General features: G+C 43.5%; 1 protein-coding gene across 3 annotated transcripts in view; it reads left to right on the plus strand.

The window, feature by feature from the left end:
- Window positions 1–19,485, plus strand: part of nAChRalpha1 (nicotinic acetylcholine receptor alpha1) — a 113,250-nt gene extending 93,765 nt beyond the window's left edge. Inside the window, exons 7-8 of one of the 3 annotated variants that reach the window (XR_013040497.1) lie at window positions 529–4,514; window positions 12,402–19,485. Coding sequence is in view for 1 of the 3 variants with exons in the window: in XM_076539827.1 (XP_076395942.1) it covers window positions 529–732 (204 nt within the window). In the remaining 2 variants the exon portion in view is untranslated. Of the gene's footprint in view, window positions 1–528 lie in introns of all 3 variants that reach the window. The other 2 variants (XR_013040498.1, XM_076539827.1) reach the window with 2 other exon arrangements.
- The last annotated feature ends 1,470 nt before the right edge of the window (window positions 19,486–20,955 follow it).

The following is a 20,955-nucleotide window of genomic DNA, read 5'->3' on the forward strand; positions in this document are numbered from 1 at the left end:
CGTCTCGGCTTTTAGATACGTACAAGGATACGCGCGATCCCTGTTCCGTTCGGTGAATGATACATTCGGTTCAGCGGGGAAAGAAAACTTTGATAGAACGTTTGGACAACGAAGTTTGAGCGACGGGACGACCGTTCGATGGCAAAGTCATATTTTCAACGACGAAGGAAACTCGATTCTTTACTTCGGTCCGATACTCCTCGACTGCGAATGGTCGAATCGAAGAAACACGGGTTCAACGTTAATTCGACCGACTCAAGGTTCCTCGAGCGACGAGGGAACTTAAAAATTCCTTTTGATACGCGCGGGATTTAGACTTCCGGTTCTTGAATTCACGACTCGCTGCCTCCACGGAGCGACATTTCAGAGAAGAGAACTTAGAAATTTGTACAACTTGGAAATTCTCCCTCGGTACACGGCACGCCCTATAAACTGTAAACCTTAGAACGTAGGAATTCGGAGAGTCTCTGTCGCATTCCCGTTTAACCGTAACGATTTTAATCGATCACGAATCGCTTTTGGTTTCAGGTGGAGGAAGACTGGAAGTACGTTGCGATGGTGCTCGATCGGATCTTTCTGTGGATATTCACGGTGGCCTGTGTGCTGGGCACGGTGTTGATTATCCTTCAGGCGCCGAGTTTGTACGACACCACGAAGCCGATCGACATCAAGTACAGCAAGATCGCGAAGAAGAAGATGATGCTGTTGAACATGGGCCCCGAGGAGGATTAGTCGACGATCCCGCGCGGCTTCGTGCCGCGTCACTCGCATCAGCCGTTGTATCGTCGCCGACGTCGACGTCGTCGCTGTCGTCGTTGTCGTCGTCGTTCTCGTCGTCGTCGTCGTCGCCGTTGGCGCGGTCGTTGTTCAACGGCTGTTCCGTATCATCGAAACTGCCGAATTTCGCGTCGATTCCACGATTCGCGTGGAAGAGGACCCTCTCTCGATCGTTGCTGTCGGAAAGGATTCCGGTGATCCTTCGGGACACGCGGGACCAGCCAGCAACGAGGAGGAAAAAGCGAAAGAAAGTTGACGATTGGAGAAAAGAAAAAAACAAACAGAGAATTCGTTCGAGTGCCGGTTTCGTTCTCAGCGACGAATCCGTGTATCGGTGGCGTTGATCTTTCCCTCTGCGAACTTTGCCGATCGATCGTTCGATCGTCGACTCTCCGAGGGCGGGGAAGACGATAGCGGGAAAGAGGGTGAATCGAAAGGAGCGGTAGCGCGAGTGATCGTGAATGAACACGACGGAGCGAAAGAGTGCGTGCATGTGTGCGTGAGTGTGTTCGAGCGCGAACAAGAGAGAGAGGGAGAGAGAAACGGAAAGCTCACGGGGCAAATGGTGGCGAAATGGGACGAGCGAGGACGAAAAGGGGCTCGAGGAATAGCGAAACGAGAAACAAAAAAGAGAGGGGAGAAAAAGTGCCAAATACGCGAGACACACGCGCAACGTATTTTTGTAAATCTGGTTTCATACGTAAGGCTAGAGTCGTGCGGCGAGACGTCGAACTGCCCGAACTGCCGATTTTATATAAGATGACGTTTACACGCAGCAGCTACGAAGACGCGTACATCTCTATACACGCACGCACACGTTACATACACGTACAGACACACACGCATACGCGCGCGCACACACACATACACACACGCGCATACATACCGAGGATATTCACTCATACACACGCACGCGCGCGTGACGCGAATCGCGAAACGAGCACGTAAACAATTTATACGTAAATGAAACGAGTCAAACGAGAGGGAGAGAAATAAGAAGGAAGAAAGGAGGAAGAGAGGAAAACGCACGCGTGCGTTTTCGCATCCCTTTGGCGTGCACACGTGTACATAGGTATATAGAAATGATACATCTATTACATTGCGTAGGTATATACTCGACGATCTCAGCGTATGAGCACAGCGCGATATTCATCCGCATTCTCGACACATCGTGTAAAATCATGGCGGTCGCGCTCAGCACAGGCCACTCGCACAACCGAGCGCATCGTTGAAGAAAAAAAAAAAGATAAAGCGAAACAGGGGGAGCTAGCGTAACCCACACGACGAAGGAGGGTTCTTCGGCCAGAGAATTGCTAGCAGCGATAAAGAACGAGTCGTCGAGCCGGAGATTATTATGCCAGGAAGCGTGCGGTAACAGAGTTGAAAAGGGAAAAAGAAGAAGAAGGAAGAGAACTGAAAATTTTCCTCGTTTTTCCTCTTTCGTTCGATCGTCGAACGTGGCAACGGTGTGCTGGCGGACGGATTTTACAGCCTCGTCGACAGTTTTTTAATTTATTTATCTTCTCGATTGTTCTGGACCAGAGCGCGTAGCTCGCTCGCTCGCTCGCTGTTGTCGAGACGAATCGTTCGATCGGACGCGCCGTTGCGACGAGGATATTCGAATCGATCGAACGTTGGCCACTGGCAATTCCTTCGTCGTGCGTGTTCTCGACGAAACCTCGGGAGAGAATCGAGAGGATCGCGAGCGGAAGAACTCGCAAACAACTGCCAACTAAAGGAACCTCTGACTAATTCAAGCGTTATCGATGAATCCAATCGGTTACCGAGAAACAGGACAACGAATGGTCGTGGAAGGATCCGATGCCAGGATGCGCCAACTACGAGGAGAATTGTTTCGATGTTCCGGTGCCAATCGAGATTTCGGCTCTTCCGCCATTCTTTTTTCGGTTCGGGATATTTTGGCGAGCTACTCTTCCTTGGAACGAACGCTCCGACATCGATCAACTTTCGTCGAGACGGAGTATCTATCTTCCGTCGATTTCCTTCTCGAATATTAGAAGAAAGCCGCCGTTTCAGTTTGTTCTACCTTCGTCGAGCCAAGGGATCAGAGTTTACGGAGGACCAACGACTGCCATTCCCCGGTGCGTTTCGCGAACGTCCCGCAACACCAGACGCGCGTTCTCTTCTTCTTGGCCGGATCTCTCTTAGGTGAGTTTAAAGAATCGAGCACACCGTGAAACGGCCGCAGAAGGAACGCGCTGCGATTAGTCGAAAGGATGACGGTAGTCCGAAAACGAAGGAATTTTTGTTAAAAAATTTACGAGGAAGATGAACAACGGAATAAGTACTCCGTTTTTCCCTTGTTGCGTGTAAACTCGAAAGGCTTTCGTCCTCTAAATGCAAATTCGAAAGTATAAAAATTTATGAAAAGAACCCTGGCACCGTAAACAGTTTCGTTTTGACCCTCTAAATGTAATCTCGAAACTATGGAAATTTATAGGGAAGAATAATTTTCGGTGCAGCGGAACCAGCTTGAAAAGCAGGAAGAATAATATCGTCGCAAGAATACGCAGCGATGGGTCGGAGAGGGTGCAGCGAGTTTCGTTTTTGTTCTTTAAATGCAAATTTCGAACTATAAAAATTTATGAACAGGATCAAGGATCTTGGTATCTCGAACGGTTTCAATTTTTCGTACGAACCCGAAACTACAGAAATTTACGGAGAGAAGGTAACTTTCGACCGGAAGAAGATCGGTTCGGAGAAAGGGAAGAAGAAGAGGAACGTGTAGCGGCTAGGTTTTTTATATTTTAATTAAAGTTGAAACCATAGAAATTCACGAGGCAGAAGAATTTTGAAGGAAGAACGTTTTAAGGAGTTTTACAAGGGTAATTTATACGTAAACTCGGTGTATCGATGCTTTCGTGCCTCGTCAGACCCTCGAAGAAGAGTTCTACCGTTCCCAAAACCTCTCGTCGGTCTTTCAAAGTACCCGAAACTCCCGGGAGCCTTACGTTTTCACCGGAACTCGCCGTAACTCGTTCAGTCTTTCAAGAATATCGATCATTTTCATGTTCAAGCGACGCTCAAAGCGGCTCGAACGTTCGTTCATCGATGGAATCCTTCCTCGAACGCCCGTCAAACTGGCCACGTGCACGATTACGCGCTCGTACACGCGCGAGCGAGTGGCCGACCGCGTACAACTCGTGCCACAGAGACGTTTCTACTCCTCGTTGTCGGAGTCGCGACGAAGGGGAACCAGGACAACCCGCGCCCCTTCCGAGCGGTATAATAATCAATTTATTTGCTCACGTAAAGTTAACGGTATAATTATATATTTAATATGTGCATATAGGTATAAACGGGAGAGAATTAATTACACGAGAGAACTAATCAATCGCATAGCCGAGAACGAAACACTCGTCGAGTCCGTGGCGGTGGTGGTTGACGGTGGTGTGGTAGTGGTGGTGCTGGTGGTGGTGGTGATGGTGGTTGCTAATGGTGTGGTGTGTGGAACGTATTGTTACGCTGATCCAGAGGAACACGTGGCTGCGTGAAGTTTGGGTGTCGGGAAACGCGATGATCCGCCCTGATGCAACGAGATATACGTGTTTTCCAAAATTCATGGGGGTGGAAGAGGAGATAGAGAGTGCAACCGGCGTGTTTTCGAGTTTGCTTTTTAGACTGGCGTACCGCTGCAGAGATTAACTTCTCTACGAGAGTATTGGACATTCAGGGATGTTTTTTGTTTGAAACGGTGCTGTTGGAAAATTGGACAGGTTAGTTCAAAATTCAATTCGTTTTGTATTTTGTACGTCGCGCGGTGCGAACAGACGACTAACTTGTTTCGATTTCAATTTTATAATTTGCGCACGCTTAAACGATTGTCGACAAAAGGAACAACGAATTGATTGGTGGTTCTGCGTTTGCGTTATGTTCGCGGTATCGAATAATCCGGTGAAGTCGAAGTTCTGTTCGTGGATATCGCGAAGTAGAATTTTCCGTGTGTGTCGAAGGAAATTGTTGCTGGCGCGTTGTACCGCTCCGCGTTGTTTACTGACCGTATCTCCAACTTCCTGTTCCCGGTTATTAATTTACGACACGGTTTAAATCAGACTTCAAATAGGAATCGGCCACGCTTTCTGACGTTATTACGAGAACGTCACGCGGCAGCATAATGTACGGTGTCGCGTCCAAAGTAGAAACTGGGTCACGCGCTTGGAACTGCGCTCATCTCGGAACAATTTTTCCCAACAAATTGTAGAACCAAAAGAAAACAAAGTTCGTTCGTATCTACCCGTTCGTCGATAAATCTCAATCGAAATTGCAATTTTGTACCCGCTCCTCCTATCTCGGTTTTTAAAGAATTATATCCTCGGAGTTAAAAGGAACGAACTATTGTTGCTTAGTTTAATTACTGCTTTAAACGAAAATGGCACGTTATACAGTGGCTCGACGAGTTAATTGCAACGATACGAATAATTGGTCCTTAGTCGAGTTTATAATTTTGCTGTCCGAATGGAAGTAGTATAAATCAACCTTTAAACGGCGAGCGACACCCTGACGAATATTCTCGGCAAAAGAGAAACGCGACAAGGTTAACCGTAACGATACATTAAATTAACTTGGCTCGTGCGAAATTCGGTCGTTACCGTTAAAGAATTAGCCTGCATTAATTACCGCGAAACAGTTTAATTTGCCTCGACGAGTCTAACTTTTCGCGCATCACGAAATTCTCTTGGCATTCGAGTTCCCCGGTAGAAGTCCGATAATAATTCTCCTGGAAAATATTAAATGTTCACCTACCGAAAGATAATTATTAATCCGTTATTCGAAAGAAAAAGGAGAGACGAATTTATATTTCGTGGCAAAGTTAATCGATGCAGCGTTTGAACGAGCCCCTTTCTCTACCACCTCCATTGTTTGGAGAATTATAAGAACGATAATCGATACGATTAAATTAAGCTCCGGTGTAGACGAGTGACTTTTATGGTTGCGATTTTGCATCCCGCGTATTTTAAAATTCGATAAACAATTTAATATTTATCTCCGCTTATTTCTAATACGAAACGCGACATCGTAGGGGGATCGGACACGTTGCAGATTAACTCTTTCGTTCGCGAATTATCCAATTCACCCGAATTCCGTTGACGATTTTATTCCCGACGAGAGCGAGAATTTCCCTTGCATGCTCCTTCGTCTTAAAAGGTAAATTTTTTGCGCGGAACGACCATAACGGATCGCGGTAATCAATGATCGCTTCGCAGCGAGCGATTATGGTTGTCTGCGAAGCTGAAAGAGCGAATTAATCTAGCTAATCGCAACGAAAGAAGCCGCTCGTTTGCGTCGAGCTTAAGAAGCGAAGCAAACGAAGAAGAAGGTTGTTGAATACGATAACGACGTGGAATGGAGGTTTTATGGGTTTTACAGATAAAACGATAGAGATTGTTGTCGTACGTTAAGTTGGTACTCGTTGATAGTAAACGTTGATAATCGATCGTGACAATGAAAAACAGGAGGAGTGGAAGCGACTGGTGAAACTGTAGGTTCGTGCGATTTCTCGTGGGTTCAATTTGATTCACAGTTTCATTGATCGTATCGATCGACAGGCTTCACAAACGATTAGGATTAATTAATAGATAATACGATAGTTGTTGTGTTTGACTCTGCTTCGATCCAAACGATTGATCAACGAAATCTTGGACGATACTCGTTTCGCCGATACCTTTTTAATTAATCGTTTTCCTTTCGTTCGTTTTGAAACACAGTCACAATCGAAAGTGAGTATACACCTTTGTCATGTACTTACAATTAGTATATACAGGAAGATACGCGAAATAACGTAGTTGACGTTAAAGAGTACAAAAATACGTGATAAGGGTAGGTGAAAAGTGGACACGTTGACTGACATACAAAATGATTTCTTTAACTTAATTTTCGTAACAACTTTCCGTAAGTTTTTCTTTTCGACATTAAACTCTTATAGGTAACTCTTAAGGTTTTAACATTGTTTCGGTTTGACATCGATATTCGATCATTTTTGGCAATATTTCGAAGGTGTGACAGTCAACGCGTTAACGATGGTCGAAACGAACATCGTCGCGGGTTGATCAATCGAAGCAGGCTCGTTATGTTTAACGACAGGTAATCGCGGATCGTTGCAATCCATGGGGTTGATCGAAGGGTAGGTGTCGCACGCGTGTGTGCCAACACATTCGAATACGCCGTCGTGCCTGTTCGTCCCATACGCGGCGAACTTTCACCCTAAAAATCGTCGAACGATTCCGATCACGCGTTCTCTTCGTCGACGAGTTAATTTTCTATCTCGACGCGAGACACAAACGATCTTTGTTGTAAGGGAGAGATTATTTGACAAGTATTTTTTTATTTCGTACAAGGAAACCCGCACAAGCTGATCCCTTTTTCTTATAGATTTTTCAGACGAAATGTTTCAGAAGGTTACACCGACTCGTCAGTTTATTCGGACCGCATTTATTTGATCATTCTACCTACAGTTTATTTCTACTCGGACCATAGAATATGACTTTTCAAAACGTTAATACGTAACACACGAATAACGATGAAATTTTGAAAAGAGAAGGTAGCATCTGAATTTTTCTTTCAGAACTGAACCCGCAAAGCTTTTTAAATCGCCGCGTACTAAATTTGTTGAACGGGACGGTATAAATGAGAGCAGATACGCGAGTCGGTGTAAACGTTACCCGATTCATCTTCTATTTACAGCCGACTAAACAAAATCCCGTGTAAATGTAATTATGTCCAGCAGTCATTCATCGAGGTATCTTATCGTCTGCCGAAAAAGCTCGAACCCTGCATCTCGCGACATTCGGCTGTTTATTAAGCATTCAGAAAGAGGCGAGAATTAATTAAAATCCGCGAGTAGAGATTCGAAATTTGATCTCATGGTGTGTTGGCCTGGCCGGCCGTGAATAGGGACGTTGAGTCAGCCTCCGGTGAATAGAAAAGGATTCCGTGCGCGAAATAATTCTGTTTCTCGTCGATTCGCATTCCCGCGTGTAAGATCCGGTCGGTTTTTTCGCGACGAGGCTGGGCGACGACGGGCGTTGCTTGGCCAAGCCTTGAAAGGATAGCTGGTGCCGGCCGCGTGGTAATTGAATTTTTCAGTCGCCTCGGGCCTTGGTAGACGCGCGATTCATTAGCAGTGTAAACCCAGGGGCTGGAAATTAGGGCGAGCATGTAAGGTAAACGAGCGAGAGCGAACGAAACGACGAGCAAATGGATTAAGCGAGCGCTGATTCCGTGAACGTGGGCTCGTTCTCACGGGACGGGGGTACGCTCAGTTTCGATTATCACGGGGAAACGTGTCCACCTTTCCGAAACGACGGCTCTGATTAAAATTCCCCGTCTCAACGTTTTCTTTTCGGTCGAAACTTTCGGATCGACCGATTTCTCGTTACATTCCAAGCTTCGTCTTAAGCCGAACTAAATCCGAGGATACTCCGTTTCTACTTACTCCCAAAACAATATTTTACCATTTTATCGGATCGAGAGATGCGTGTACACAACATGCAGACAATTTCCTTGATTTATGAAATTCGAGTGAAAAACTCGCCGATCGATTGCAATCGTACGATTACCGTATAACGAATCTCCCTGCTAGTTAACGAGAAATTTCGTTTAAATTCGCAACAATAAATCAATTAACATTTCGTAGGATTTCAGTTTGATTTTATAATTACCGGATCCCTTTAACACCCAGCTAATTACATTCTACATTGTATAGTACGTAATGTCGTTAAAATTAATTCATACATCAGAATATACGATTCCCTTTTACATCGACCTTGCGTAGAATTTACGTTCGCGTCTCTTCCGAAATGTACAGCACAAAGCGAAGTAATCTCACTAATTCCGTTTAACTCGATAAAGGTACGATTGAGTGAAATTTTCGATCAGACGCCTACTAGTTTTAAAATGATTCGCGAGCACGCGTGATCGGATATCGTGTTGCAAAAATCCGTCTTCCTGTCTTCGTGTTTTTTCCAGTTTCTCGCTGTTCTCGCGTGTCCATCGTACGTGGACACACCATGGTTAAACGTTGTTCGAGAATTATACATTACGTACATACGTGTGACTGTGTGTAGATTAAATTTCGAGTAAGTGTTTACAAATATAAACTCGCGCGCGCGATAGCCTTGATAAGCGAAACTCGACAATTGCGTAAGTGATAATCTCGTAAGCGTGTTAATTACTATAGGTAGATCCTTCTGATTGTGACCCTCGTGCCCAGAATTCTCTTTCTTTTTCTTCGACCCGTCTACAAAAGCTACAAACTCTCAGATATTCGATTTCTCCCTCGGTTTGTATATACCTTCGATGAACGCTTCGTTTAACGATCTAAAAATCACTGTTTTCGGTGCAGGAGCGAAAGTTTAACGTTCGAACAACCGAACCTGTCGAGAACCTTTTTTATTTCATTTTTCTGATCTCTGTTCGTTAATTTTTCATCGGAGAACGATTGTACGTCCACCGTCGGTTGTTTCAGCGTTAAACGATATCGAGAAATTTTGTTGGGTTTTCACGGTGGTTCATGAGCCGTCCGGACGTCCACGTGGTTTCTAGTGGAAAAAGAGGACGTTTCGTACGCGGCCACGGTCTGGGTCACAGTCTCGAAACGCTCAAATAAACCAAGTTAACTGTATCGTCAGAAGCTTAAAGTCTTCCGTGGGGCATTCCTGACAATGACGATTTTTCTCGGGGTGATCCGCAAAACGGCAAAATAAACGATCGAAAAAAAAGGGAAATAATAATAAAGAAAAAAAAAAAACAGAAAAAAAATACAAAGAGAGAAAAGAAACAAGGGGGAACGATGATGTTTAACTCGACGGTAAATTCGTCGTCCTGTTAACACACCGTCGATTTACGTGGGAACGTGAAAGAGAAATGTTAAACCGTCCATAAAGAGAATTTACGTAACATGTACGACGAACGACAGGGATTTCGTTTCCGTATCGCAAACGGGAATTTTCTACTTTATCGAATGCACGGTTCACTGCGTAGTCCACTCGAGTAATCTGATTATTTTTTATCGTTTTAAACATCATTGGACATAGAGATTTTCTGTCGTTTAATTGCATTTTTAGCACCGAACAACGGTTGCGTGACGCGAAAGTAACGAGATTAATTCCTTTCCGAAATACCGTTACACGTTTATTTCGATGTTAAACAGAGCATTAAACTTTCGCTATTGACTCTACTCCGATATTTGGTACCGAGGACTGTTCTTAGTTAGGTCTAGGTTACAGAGATAGAGCAAGTAGCTGGACTATTGGAATAGCGAGGGAAAGCGAATGGTATTATTGCACGGTGAAATCCTGCCGTACTCTACTTTCCCAACTATTCGCTCGAGTACTCTGTTTAACCACTTGCCCAACCGTTTACGCGAGGATAGTAAAGCGGATTTTTTCTACTAACGCTAACCACTTTACCGATATAACCTAGACCGAAGGCGAGTGGTTAGTCGAGTAGAGTAAAGTAGGAATTTACCCTGGAATAGTAATTCCATCCCTTATGCCATCGCTTCGAGCTAGATATTCTACCGATGTAATCGATGCTTTAAATCTAACTCTTTCGACGATCCTCCGAAGATTCTTCGTACTTCGAAACGTTCTGTACGCTTCTTGTACGCTCTGGGAAGACTTTGAACAGGCTCGAAAGAAGCCTACTCGAACGATCGAATTGTATCGATCAGGTTCGGTCGATCGGATCTCGCTACTTTGGCGACAAAGACACGCAACAGTTTATTAATTACGTTCGTAGTGGTCTCTGACAAAGTGATCGTGAATTCTTCCGACAATCGTGCATCAATCGTTTCTTCCATAGTCGTACGAATCTCAGCATTACTGAATCATACCATCAAAGGGGCGCGTCTCTTTGCTACGGGACAATTTTTCACGTTTTCATCGAGGGATCTTAGATTTATAACGAACACGACGACGAACGATCCAGAGTGATCGCGACACGTAATCGAAACGATAACGAAACGAAGAACGGTCGCGAACGGCGTTTCGATTGCTCGATGAATTTTTTGCCAAAAGTCGAAGCATCTCTGTTGGCGCACACGCACGGTTCCCTCCTGTTTGCTCGTTTAACGAAACTATTTGTAACAATCGCCAAACGCGTTAGAATTTTCACAGTGCAACGTGACGCACTGCGTTTTGGAGCATCGTTCTCGGATCCAGTATTCTTGTCCACGTTTTGGTCGCTCGATTTACACGGTGTTCTCGAGTTATAGGTACGAATTAGACAGATTGGTAGAACTAGTTCGCAAAAATAGATTATTTTCATTTTAAGAGAGAGAACAAAACACACGAAACTTACGCGTAATTATTTCGTAAGAAACGGTTCATTTCGAAAGATAAAAGACTGAGAAGAATTCGTAAGGCAAAAATACCAGTTGTGGCATATCAATTTGAAGTCTCGAAGCTTGATCGATGTTACGAAATTCTACCACGTTCTCTAATTGGCACTTGTAATTCAGCAACCCTCCGAACTTTGCCCTGTCTTTCCGTGGAGAGTAAAACGAACACGAAGCTCTTTACATTTTTTTACGATTGATACGATATTGTAGAATTCGCAAAAGGTGGACGAAGATCGAAAATATCGACGCAGAAACGATTATCCGAAACGCGAGTGTTATTTTCTACGATAGGCGCTTTCGAAAGGGATTCGAACGACGAAAAGCACACGGTGGAAAAAAGCGTGTTGTTTTTCGGAAAACCGAACAAGAAGATAAGCGAGAATGTACGATCGTCTTTCGATACACAGGGAGGGTCGACAGACACGCGGGAGAAGTTAGAAACCCTTTGAATCCCCTTTTTCCTCGGGAAGTGTAGCGTGTTTCCGGTTTTCGAGGACGAGCTTCGAAGCGACGAATACGGTTCGACCAATTGTTGACTCGCCATCCATTTTGCTTTCGCGTTAAGCGAAACTACCGAGTAATAGCTCTGTCAAAAATAAAAAAGCGGTTATATCGCCACGAACGGGGCTGTAGAAGGCAATACAAGTTCAGAATTTTTCTATAGCAGTATTTTTACAATCGCGTACCTTGTAGTTTCACCGTTTAAACCGAAACTCTTTGTACGTCGTTATTTTTTCAAATTCCATTCAGCCCATTTTCGCCTTCCCTTCAATTCCAAAATTATTACCCGGACATCTATTGTTCCTCCGCTATATTCATCGGCCCTCCGGCTTGTCACGTAGCGATTCGCGTAATAACGGTAAATTTCGCGCGGCAAACTGCGAGCATCGGCACGGTAAATGGAGGAGAAACACGGTGTTCGAAAGTGCAACGCCATAGAGGGTCACCGGAATCACGAAAGCCTCGAGAAGCAAAGTCATTATTCGCCCACGTGTTCGAAAGCAGGTCAACCGAATCCACGAAACCATAAAACAACGCGCACGTGGTTCCATGAATATCGAACGGACATTTTTAATCCCGGGGATGGAAGGGTCGAGGGAGGGAGGGGTCGCGAGATCGGTGGACGTTGGCTAGAGATCTCTTCGTGTGTTCGAACGGATTAAATCGAAATCTTTGCTCAACGTTGCATACGTGTTATATAAATATATATATAAATATAAATATAAATATATATATATATAAATAAGATGATGTTATCTTATAGTGTTGCAAAATAGTGTTAATTCACGGCCGAGCAAGAAGAAAATTCCGTGTTTCCGGCCACGTCGTGATCCGTTGTGTTCAAGGAACGAAGAAGGATCTTGTTTTTTGGAAACGGCGAAATACCGAAGGGACAAAGAGCGACGAAGAGACGCAAACGGAATACGTGTGTGAACACCATCGATGCACGGCGGCCGCGAACGATGACGAAGGAAAATACGGTGCGAGATGGTGAAAGAAAGGAGACAGTGTGTAGATTAATAAGAACAACCCAAAAAAAGGTAACAATAGTAATAACGATACTAATAACGATGCTAAAAACGCTGTTAAGGAATAATGAAGCATAGTGAATAAACGAATAACGGATAATAGCACGTAACACGCAGTAATAAACTACCACTTAAACAATAAACGAGTTACGAGTAACGTTTAACCCTAAGGTTAAGTAAAACGAGAAAAATAATCACGCTGAATAAACAAATTTATTGAATATTAATTAATTACAAGAAAAAATAAATAAATAAATAAAAAAGGTACCCTTTGCAAGTATATCGAGGCGTTGAACTCTTACTATGCGACGATCACGAAACGTTATTACCGTTGTATGTGTGTACGTATGTGTGTTAGCGCGTGTATGTGCGTGTGTGTGTGTTGTTATCGTTTACCAAAAAGAAAGAAGGAAGAATTACGGGGAAGAAAGAACCGAAGAAGAAGAAGAAGAAGAATTAAAAGCGACTAGTTGTTGAAGAACAAACATAAACCGTGTAAAACTGATAGTATTGTTAAGACAATCAGACACTTATTGCTCCCGGCCATCTTGCGGGCCATCCGTGAATATTCGCCGTCGATAATCGAGTATCGAAGCTGGATGGAACGAAACGAACGAACGAACAGTAGGTGCTAACGATTCGTCTGCTCGCCTCTGTCGAGTTCTATTACGAAATGGACGAAAACAGAATTGTTTATGGCGAGAAAAGATAAACGATCGACGAGCGTTTTAAGAGAAGAGACGTTGATCCTTGCATTCGTGCATGGATGTTCGAGCAAAGCGAAGAGGACGCTTTTTTTTCTACGCCTCAGATTTTCTACGGTTTCAAAAAGAACAACAGACAAACGATCGTTAACGGATAAAAGAGAGCGAAAGGTGGTGAAACGACTGCGTTTGCGTGAATTGACCGAGTCGGGTGTTTTAGTGGGAATTCGGATGCGACAAACAACCATCGACCCCTTTTTCTTGGGCCGATCAGGAGAAAGAACTACACTATTACAGCGAACATGTTTATACGGGGTGAACATTCGGGTTAAATTTAATATGTGGATCGCTCAAGTATTTTTACGCTGTTGATTAACAAGTGTCATAGAATGCCGAGATTAATTTCGCTTCTAAATTTTAATCGAAACTTTAATTTAACTCTGACGCGCTATCCCTCTGTAAGGACAACAGACGTTTCTATTTTATTTTTTCTTAAAAGACAATTCCTTACGAACTAATGTAGAGTACTAAATAGAATAACATCGAGGAGAAACGATTTTGGGCATGTCAGAGTTAAACGCGATATCTAATTTCGACAAACACCCTGTATAAACGACATATGCTGCACACGTGCGTATGTTTCACTCGTAGAACGAGAGGCATACGAGTCCATTTTCCTGCATTTTCAATAATTCACTCGTTTCTCGACTCGCATCGCTCTCGTTCTGAATCGCAGTTAAAGTAACGTTCAGCAGGCGAGTCTGAAGTCGACGAGAACGAATTTAGGGCTACATAGTACGCACAAAAAACAACCTAGATAATAAAGAACACGTGTAAATAAAGCTTGAGGCGGTTCATTTCGTTCACGAAGGTTTCCTTTGTCGTTAAACGCTGTTACGCTATGTGGAGGATTAATCGATCTTTGTTAAATCATTGCGGTGATTTTTTTTGTATCGAAACGAAGAATTTCATGTAACAAATGAATAAAAATGTATTGAAACAAGATGCACGTCTAGAATGGGAAGTTTGCACTCTTTATTATCCCGAGGAATCTTTCGTCGTAAGCGGTATATTCGTAGAAACGAGAAGAAACTAGCCATCCCCCGTAACTTTTTCCTCCTCGAGGGTTTAAAAGTTCTTTCCGCGGACGAAAAAGACGTTGCACCGAGAATAGAAAAAAAATAGGTATCAACCGATTAATCGGAATATCAGGTTCGATTCGTTTCCTTCCTCGAGGGCGAAAAAGCGTTCAATCCGAAAGTTCGGTTTCTTCTTCCGTTTCGGTTTCCTTTCCATCGTCGTTTCTCCTGCTTTCGCTTCCTTTTCCTGGCGTTCATCGAAAAATCGTGTATATTCGAAAACGGGAAGGGTATGGACGAACAGATAGAAACAGAAACGTTCTACACGCGATCGGGTGTTACACGCATGCACACGCTTGACACACTCGTACACTACATACATAGACGCGAACGAAGAGAAGAAGAAACGTTGTCGAATCAAGTGGAGAAACACGAAGAAACTCGCGACGACGACGATACATTGAATACGAGTGGTGAAAACGCGAAGGAAACATAGGAACATTTTGTTATATCCGTACGTAAGATGGTAGAAAGGTGAAAGGTGTGTTGGAAGGAAGTTAAAACGTATCGAATCTACAGTTAAATGTTTACGATAAAATTACGGGTAATTAAGAAGATTCTAGATTTTTTCTAACTAACCGATTCGTACGGCGGTCTCGTGCCAATCCTCTAGATTTACGACCTAAAACGAGATATACAAATGTGACAAGAAACTGTTATCCTGTATTAAGTCGGCTTGGAATATAAATATTTGATTATATACGTATTTATTGTGAGATCGTGTTCGTATGGCCGTGTGTGTCCGAATAAAAAAAAAATCTGATGAATGTAACGATCGTGTGAGAGCAACGAGCGAGAACGAATAGCACGTAGCGGCGAGATACGCAAATAATGAATTTGTTAAACGTAAGTTATTAACCATTGCGCGTGAGACGATGAATGATCATTTTGAGTCGAACGAGAGGCGAAGAGAGAAGGAGGCAGAGAATGAGTGGCAACGCGAAGAGCAACGAGCAAACGTACACAGATGCACGAAAATGCTCGAACAATAGCGTATTCACTGAGAAAATCGATATCGATCGTACAGCAACGGAGCCGGCGATTTCACGAAATTCCATTTTTATCGTCTTAAACCGATCGCGTTTTTGTTTTGTCGCAAAACCAAGGGCATCGCGAAATTATTGAAATTCTAGCGTCGTCGGAAGACGAAAAACTTTTCATCGTCCAAAATCGAAACATATATTACGCTTATCCGTGAATATACTATTATTCGAATACATATATTCATGTATCGGTATAAATAACGTCGAACCTCTTTCTGTTACTCGATCGCGTCTCGATTTAATTCTCGCGAAGCGTCCCGGAAACTCTCGACCAGAGACGCGTGATCCGTTCACCGGAACCGGAAACGACGCTTCTTCTCGCGTTGTTCGCGAGGAACGTTCAACGGTCTCTTTCTCTCGAGAGTTTTCGCTCGCCTTCGTTCGTGATTATAAATAATATGTATATGTAAATGTATGTATATGTGTATGTACGTATCCGATCGACGATGTCGAGCGAAATAAAGCGGTCGAAGAAACGAAATCGAGCGTCAAGCTGCTCTCAGCTCGACGTTGTTTGATCGAGAGTCGCCGCGCCTGATTCAACGAAATTTCATCGACTACTTCGATTTTCATTGGTTTGTTTCGGAAGAATCGATAAACGAAAGCTGCGGTTTTTTTCAATCCGATCAACTTGCTAATCGAGGAATCACGCTTCGCCGCGGAACGACAGTTTTTCTCGCGGATCATTTGAAATTCGTAATCGCTCGATTTTTAGCACGTACGCGAATTTAATGGATCGCCGATGGCCAGCAGCGTAGACGCCTCCGGGCATCGAAATTATAAATTCAATCGCGGAGGAAAAGAGAAAGAAGAACGCGAGAGGATATCCTGGAACCGGGACCACGTAATCGTTCGGGTTTTTACGAACCAAAGGTCGGTGAATTGAATTTGAATAACTCGGTTGCGGGAAACCTTGCGGAATTATCGATTTTCAATCGGAACTTTTTACGGAATCTTTGAATCTGTGAAAAATTTCAACACTAGAAATATGATCAGTTCGGAGCAAACGAATAAAAGAAAACTGGGATCCGAGAAAATTCACCAGCGCAAAATTTCAATCGATACACCTTGTTTTAATTCTATAACATTAGAATCGTCTTGAATCGAGAACATAGAACCAAAGTTATACGCGTATCCTCGATCTTGATAATTCAATTTTTCGCGTTCTTCAAAAAGGTAGATGCAAATATCATTGACGTACTAAAAGGATTTTTCGTGCGAGAGGAGTACCCGAAGCGTGGTTCGCTGAATAAAAGCACACGACAGACAGCATAAACTATCGGCATCCAAAAGCTACGAAATATTTTGTACGATTAGTCGTTTTCCGTGAAAAATCGACGAAAGATTCGTCGAATTCGCTGAGAGCAGCGATAAATCGCGACGAATATCGAACATCGTTATTCGTGACGGTCGTTTGATCGGTTGTTGTTGCGTAACGGTTTGGCGTTGTATCAAAGAGACTCGAGACGAGTATTAATATACATATGTACATAAAAATATGAAGAACGGGGAACGCGAAACACGACGGAAGGAATATCGCGCGTTATGCCGAGGGCAGAGAGTAACGATTAACTAATATCGTACGTTCACGAGGATCCTTCGTCGTAATCGATATATTATCATTACTACTGTACTTGCCATTATTGTTATCGCGACTGTTACGATTATTTATTATCGCTATTAACGGTATTATTATTATTATTATTATTATCGTTACGATCGCTCGGGCGAGTCGACGAAGACGCTCGAACGTACGCGAGAATGACAGAAATCGAGTGAGAACGGTTGGTGAAGAAAAGGGAAAAAGGAGCAGAGTACCGGAAGGAGAATGAAAGAAATTTTGTTTTAAATAAACAACAACGAATCACTGAGAATCTTTGTTAACATGTGCCGATCTTTCTGTCTACACATATATGTTTGTCTGTCTATCCGTTTGTCCGCCTGTCTGTCTGTCTGTCTGTCCGTTGCCTGTTGCTCGTGCGTCTGTGTCTCAAAAAACAAAAAAATCGAGTGCCATCTGTTCATCGTATTCTTGTTACCGTGTTCGTGCGTTTCTTTTTTCAATTTTCTTTCGCGTCAGCCCCTGCTGTGCCATTGTTGCTGAACAATAGAGAGAACACTTAACACCGTTGCACTTAACACTGTTTCGTAATAATCCGGGGTATCCCTTTGTTGCAAATAATCGTTGCGTATCAAAATTTTTTATACAAAGGAACGCAACAAGCTGAATGGGTCACTTGTCGGTTTTTCATCGTCGCATTAAAGAAATAACGAGACCGTAGCCTCTGTTTTGATACGAAAACAAAATCATCGCGCGATACGCAACGACGATAACACACGGATACTCGCAACAAGTGGATATTCACCTTATCGCCGTTTGATATTTCCGGATGCGAGAGCACATCCTACGGGAGTATTTGTCCCTATCTTCATCGAGGTTCCAAGGATATTTATTCGATACGTCCGGAAGCATCAGACAACAGATTAACCCTTTGCGATTTTATCTCGAGCAGCACGTTCCGAGTCGACACTGTATACAGAGCTTTTTCGTTTTTATTTTAATACGAACTCCATGTTTCAGAAAAGTACGATCGCAAAGGGATAACACGTTCGCTGCGGTATTTCTTTCTTTCCTAAAACGCGAATTCTTTATGATTCGAATTGTTGCATATGTTAGAAGAGACGCAGAATCGAAACCGCAGCGAGCGTGTTAAGTGCGACAAGCCTTGTCGCGACAAAGCCTCAAGACTAGCAGTCGTTCGGGGGCCGATAATCGCGATCGATAGGCAAACAATAGGACGTTATTTGAAGCAGGGGCCGCCGATCGAGCAACATTTCCGTCAGCGAGCGACCAAGTCAATCATCCACCACCCTCGAACGAGCCTCACGAGCCCCCATAGCCATTAACGCGTACGATACACTGTATACAGTTAACCTTCGTGAAACCCTTTGTACATCAGACTCGACGAGAGTAGCGTGTCTGGTTAGGGAAATTCAATCGACCGGCTGGACGGTTCGTCTGATATGCTGTGATATACGTATATCGCACCTTTTACCGAGAATCGTTATTAATCCTCTCTAGCTATTTTAACGAGAACCACCACGTGGTACATTGTTGCAAGATACACATTTCAGTTGTTTCACCGACAACACCTTTCGTATACGTATTCCGAACGCGTGTACATACGCGTCTGTTTCGTGATCAAATTTACCGAATTTACAGAAATTTGATACGTTAGCTTAAAATTACACAGGGTTACGGAGCGATCGAACCGTCCAGCAATATTTTGGATCTCCTATCGATCGAGGCTCGCGAGGACTCGACCATTCGATTCTTTGTACATAAAACGAACTTCCTCTCGCGGATATCGCTCGATCGCCGATCCACGTACACGCTCTCGATCTCGTTTTAGTCGCCTCCGTTAACAAAAGGCAACCAGAAACGTCACTTAAATCCGTCTTATAATTCCTCAAGCGATTCCGCTGCTGGCGAATAGAGTAGTTCGAGGTGGAAGGGTTGAAAGAGGGCTGAGTCGAGGGGTTTGCAAGGTGTAAAGGGGAAAGAGGGAGGTTTGCCTGGGACAGAAACAGAGACACGTGTAATATATTAATTACCTAATTAAAGGGACGCTGGCAAATACTCCGAAGAGAGAGGGAGTCACACGCGAGGGTGCATACGTACATACACACATGCATAATTATACATACATTACGTACACGAATTACATGAAACACATCCACACACACGAATACACACATATACATGAACACTCACGTTATGTATGGATAAAAAAACAAAAGAAACCAAACTAACCTATTTGTAAGCTAACGTCTACACTCTACACACAACTATCCACGTATGTAAAACGATTGAAATAAACGAGCGGTTAAAATTATTGTTTAAAAAATAATAAACGTATTGACAAAAATATATATACTGATGGTGGCGTCGGAGATGTGTAATCCTGTCACGTTGGGTATTCGTTCGAGAGCCAGTATTTTTTTTCCATTTTTCATCTCGGCTGCACCGTATTCTAGTAGATATAGTTAGATAATGTAGACCGCGTAGTAGCATGGGAATTTCGATTCGTTTAATCGTTATTAATCAAGGACTATCGATCATTTTTCAAAATCATCCCTTAACCTCGCGAGGACAAAAAGCCCTCGACGGTAAAACCATTAGACGATATGACACGCTATATTCCGACTTTCCTCTTTTTTTCTGCCTTTTATTTAATAAGAATCCATTATTGATGGCTTTTACTACTAATATCCGTCGAAAAATGGACGCAGCAGGAACGACGGAAACATTTTACGCCTCCGCTAATGTCTCTTTCACTTTTTTCCTTCCTTTATCGTCCCCTATTCTCTATATTCCAACCTAACCACGAAACGTGTTGTTTCCATAGCAAACAGCCGAGAAGAGCGAATTTCGCGATCAACGGAGAGGAGGGTGAGCACGAGAAACAAAAAGAAATTAGACGACCGAAGACGTCGAACGGAGGTAGGTATCGAGAAGTTGAATGGGTCAGCGAAACGTTGTGGACTTTTGTCGTCTCCGGCGAAAGATCTTTGTTTGTCTTAGTTCCGCAACTTCGAACGCTCTCGATGGAAGAGAATCGAATCGTTGTGGAAGCAACTTTTTGAGGCCTTGAACGTTGCTTTCGAGATGAAATATTTTGCAAATTATTGCTTGCCTCGCTTCGGGATAAACGGCGCGATCGTAAAAAATGTAGAAAGGGATTCAAGGAACTGTCGCGATACGAAGCTGGAATGTCGTTTAAAATTCCATGACTTTAATTTCGTTGAAAATTCGACGCGAAGACGAGACGACCGCCTAATTTTCTCGTCGTTCCTTCGTTGTCCAGGCTACGGTGTATCGAGGTTTATTCGTAGCTGGCGCGAATGGAAACCGGAAATTACGAGGGATGCTGAAGAATACGTCCCGACGGAAGAATTAGGACGAAGTTTCCAGGCACTGGCGGCCAGAAAACCACGGCAACGAGGGTATATAAAGAACAATTAAGGCGGTTTTTTTTTCTCTCCTAAGTGAAACACAAGTCGGGTCTCTCTTGCTCTTTGTCGTTCTTTGCAGCTACAGTACTCTCGTCCCTTTTCTCCGTCTCGCTTGGACAATAAATTTAAGTTAATTAAAGCCGATTCCTCGTGGAGGTTGCCTCATTACGTAGGCAGAAGGTCTATGCGCCGCGCCGGATGAAATCGCAACACAAAAACAATTTCATTTTAATTAAACGTTGTTGGGTGAAAAAAAAGAGAAACGTATATATGGGGGCGGGGTGGTTGCGGTTCCTTGAATAAACCAAACGAAAACAGTCTTAATTTTCTAATGTTCGAGGATTGCTTTGTTTCCCGCTAAGAAATCGATCCTATCTCTTTTGCTTA

The sequence above is a fragment of the Megachile rotundata genome, chromosome 14 (genome assembly GCF_050947335.1).
Source record: "Megachile rotundata isolate GNS110a chromosome 14, iyMegRotu1, whole genome shotgun sequence".
Lineage (NCBI taxonomy): Eukaryota > Metazoa > Arthropoda > Insecta > Hymenoptera > Megachilidae > Megachile > Megachile rotundata.